General features: G+C 46.0%; 1 protein-coding gene across 1 annotated transcript in view; it reads left to right on the top strand.

Annotated features, from left to right (window-relative positions):
• BACH2 (BTB and CNC homology 1, basic leucine zipper transcription factor 2) overlaps positions 1-3,880 on the top strand; it is a gene marked incomplete at its 5' end in the record, with an annotated part of 19,937 nt that extends 16,057 nt beyond the window's left edge. Inside the window, one exon of the mRNA XM_008584790.1 lies at positions 2,987-3,880. Within this exon, the coding sequence (XP_008583012.1) occupies positions 2,987-3,469 (483 nt within the window). The remainder of the gene's footprint in view (positions 1-2,986) is intronic.
• Positions 3,881-4,293: the final 413 nt, after the last annotated feature.

Below are 4,293 nucleotides of genomic sequence, written 5' to 3' on the forward strand. Positions count from 1 at the left end.
TTTTTTTTTTTTTTAATTAACACTCACCAAGCAGGGGAAATCTGCCCATGTTCAGTAGCTCCCATTACCTACAAGGTAAACCTCGAGCTCTTAGCAAGACACACCCTGCCCTCTATGGTTCAGTCTGTTTCACCCCTCCAGCGTCACCTTCCACACCTTCCTAGGACCCCTAATGAAGTCACTTAGTCTTTAATTATCTGTGTACGTGTCTTTCCCGAACCCTAGGCTCTAGGTTCCTCAAGGACAAGGACAATGTCTTGATCATTTCTGAATCTCCAGAGTTGGCCCATTGTTGGCTCTCAGGAAATGTCTATTGTCCTAAAATTTACTAGAAACTGTAACTATTCAGCTTAGGAGATTATGAGTTTCTTCTTTCTTTCAAATTTCTCTTTATCATTGTTTTAACAACAATGAAATTTAACTTCAACCACATCAGGAAGCAAGACCTTCCTGCTGGTGAGCCTGGGTCTCCTGAAAGCCTGCTGGGCTTAGGTAGCTGAGCTGCAGGGTCGGTTGTAGACACACGTCTGTAGTAATCCTCACCCTGTGCTCCTCTTCAGGAGGTAGAATAACTCTAACCCATATTTAAGTAATGCCTGATTTGGGTAATTAGCATTCTGTTTGATGTGATTTTGTAAGCCATATTCCAGGTAGTCAGCTAAAGCACTTTGCTAGTATTGTTCAGGTGAAAAACCAAGAGCACATCTCTTAGTTCTCCACCCACTTTTGGCAACCCCTTAGATTACACTGTGTTTCTGTGCAGAATGAGAGTTTCACACACTCATCAGTGTGCATCTGTGACTCAGACCTTCATGCTTTTAACCAAGGTGTGATTTATATGGCCTTTCCTGCAGAGAACAGAAACACTGTCACATGCACCACCTCATTTCTAGCCACCCTAGAAGGTGGCTTAGGACATTTTACAGTTGAGTAAGCCTGGAGAGGTCGGTGCCCTGGCCAAGATGATGTGGCAGAATTGAGCCTGGACTCCTCTCCTGGTGCCTGGACAGTGTTGCCCCTCCCTTTGCATATTTCCAGGTCAGAAGGAGAGAGGTCCAGGTTGCACAACCACACATGTACGATTTTTTTTCCCCATGAAGCCCTCCCAGATGTGTGTTGTTTCTTACCCCTACCCTGTCACTGGTGTCCTGTGCCCACTCGCCTGCTCCAAGTGGCAGGAATGGCAGTGGCAGGCAGGCAGCTTCTGGTCCCACCCTGCACAGTCCCTGCACGGACTCCCACTCCCATACTGTCTCCCACACACCTGCCACTCTGCTTTTGCAGACTCACATAATGTATTTCTTTCAAGTTGCACTTGTACATCTGTTTATTTTTCATTTTTAAAACATGTTTTCTTGGTAAATTTATAAATATTTTAGCAGGTGCCCTTTCCCCATGTAAATTTCTCTCTCTTTCCGGCATACACGCCCACGCTGCCTGCCAGACTGCATTCATGTGCCACACGCGCGGCTCCTGTGTAGGAGACCCCATTCTTGTGCATGGCGCATGCTTGCCCCATGCTTGCTCTCCTTTGTTTCTCTACATCCTCTCCTGGGCCACCCCCTGCCCTTGCAAAGGGTGTGTGAGGACTCATTCGACGCTGCTGCAGATGCCTGGTTTCTTCATCCACTTCCTGTGTGTGCCTCTGGAACCTCCCCATCTCCTCTCCTCACACAAATGTGGATGGTAAAACTTTAATTAGTCTCCCCTCTGGTGTTAAATTCATCTCTGATGGGGTGATGAATTTTAGTAACACAAGAGAATGTGTAAGATTTTGGGTAAGGGGGAAACCATCTCAGAACCTCAAGCTAGAACATTAGGGCTCAGGCTCCACACTTCTATTTCCCTTCCCATGTCCAGGGAGAATCACTGCCTGGGATTCACTGCACATTCTTCTACTGTCCTACCAAGGATCTGCAAAGGCCAGGGAGCCTGCTGACATTAGTTGGAACCAAGTGAAACTGCTGATGGTCAATTTTGGTTTTTTTTTAAATAGACTCTTTTTTTGAAGCATTTTTAGGTTCATGGTAAAACTGAATGGAATATATAGAGTTCCTATATGCCCCCTGCCCCCACACACGTACAGCCTCCCCCCCCACCATCAAGATCCTGCACTAGAGTGGTACATTTGCTACCACCAGTGAACCTGCATTGACACATCATTGTCACCGGAAGTCCATAGCTCACATTGGGGTTCACACCTGGTGTTGTACATTCTATGGATTTGGACAAATGTTTAATGACATGTATCTACCATTATGGTATCATACAGAGTAGTTTCACTGCCCTGAAGTCCTGTGTTCCACCTGTTCACCCCTCTCCCCCATTACCCTTGGCAACCACTGTTCTTTTTACCATCTCCATAGTTTTGCCTCTTTCAGAATGTTACATAGTTGGAACTGGTCGATTTTTGCCCTTCAGAAATGGCAACCTAGTACATTTGAGGGAGATTTTCAACCGCAGGGTTTGGGACTAAGAATTTTCCAGTTGATTCTCTACAGACCCCCAAATTCCAGGAAACCAGAGCATTGACTCCCTGCAGTTTTCCAGTTGGTGGTGATTTTGTTGGTTGCTTGCATGGGCCTCAGAGAGGGATGGAGAAATGTCATGGGGAAGGTGTCGGCATCAGTGGCACATGTGAGTGGGCTGCTCAGATGGGAGATGTGGCAGAAGTGGTGTCCAGGCTCCCAGAAATGTATCTCTTGTTTCTAGATCCTGACCCAATCATTCAGGAGTTATGTTATATGCTACCATGCAAAAGCAAAGGCTGGAAAAACCCCAGAAACGAGGTCTTGCGTCCTCGTGGCAGAAGTGGTGTCCAGGCTCCCAGAAATGTATCTCTTGTTTCTAGATCCTGACCCAATCATTCAGGAGTTACGTTATATGCTACCATGCAAAAGCAAAGGCTGGAAAAACCCCAGAAACGAGGTCTTGCGTCCTCCCATTCAGGCTGATCTGGCCTTCTCTTTTTTCCTCTGTCGCCCAGGTGTGTGAGAAAGAGAAACTGTTGTCAGAGAGGAATCAGCTAAAAGCATGCATGGGGGAACTGTTGGACAACTTCTCCTGCCTTTCCCAGGAAGTCTGCCGAGACATCCAGAGCCCGGAGCAGATCCAGGCCCTGCATCGGTATTGCCCCGTCCTCAGACCCGTGGATCTGCCCGCAGCCTCCAGTGTTAACCCTGCGCCTTTGGGTGTCGAGCAGAACCTTGCAGCCTCCCAGTGTGTGGTGGGGGAAAATGTGCCCTGCTGCTTGGAGCCAGGTGCGGTTCCCCCCGGGCCTCCCTGGGTACCTGGAAACACTTCTGAGAATTGTACTTCTGCAAGGAGGCTGGAAGGCACTGACCCAGAAACATTCTCAGAGAGAGGACCTCCTCTTGAACCCAGAAGCCAAACGGTGACTGTGGACTTCTGCCAGGAAATGACTGATAAGTGTACAACTGATGAACAGCCCAGGAAAGATTACACCTAGTGACGCAGCTCTCCTCCCAGTCCTCACACCTCTCCCATCCAGGTGTTCTTCAGTCAGCCTGTGGCACTGTTCATCTGTTGAGAAGAACCAAGAACGAATTTGGTGCACACTACAGCGATCTTAGCAGCAATACTGTTCCCAAGTATTCCCTCCTCTCTTCAAGCAGGAGTGATAGTTACCTTCACAATGGTGCTACCCCTTGCTCAGGCAAGGAAAGACAACAGTGATGTCACTGTCTGTCTAGGGGTTAATTTCAGTCTTCACAGGGATAGACTACAACACCTCTAGGACCCAACCACGGATTTTTTTTCTCAGTGGCCCATGTCACAAACCCTATCTCAGGAATTTCTTCTGAATGTTCAATTTTTTTCATTGAAGACAGCTTCTATACACATCAAAGTTTTATAGCTAGACTGTACATATTATATATAATATATATACAAAAATATATATATATCTCCATATGCAAAAGTTCTGCATGTCTCAATTTTCTCATCCTAAAACTGGAAACTTCATTTCTCATTTATAAACAGGTTCCAACATTCCTCTTCTTTTGTCTCTGATGCTACAACTAGTTTGGTAGCTGTTAACATGGTCATTTTTCTTGCTTCACAGTTCAATTTCAATTTGTACTTATTTATGGACAAAATTCAGTGTTAGAAGCTTTTTTTGGAAGTTTTATTTCAGACCTTTTCTTCATTTGCTTTGGTTTTGGCACCACCAAATGGTGTTATTTGAGCATTGTGGGTTTGTTTTTGTTTTTTCCTTGCAGATACTGTACAGTAATGGTCAACTTTGCCACTTGCACTGAGTTTTGGGTCAAA

This window comes from Galeopterus variegatus, unplaced genomic scaffold, assembly GCF_000696425.1.
Source record: "Galeopterus variegatus unplaced genomic scaffold, G_variegatus-3.0.2 Scaffold3376, whole genome shotgun sequence".
NCBI classification, from domain to species: Eukaryota; Metazoa; Chordata; class Mammalia; order Dermoptera; family Cynocephalidae; genus Galeopterus; species Galeopterus variegatus.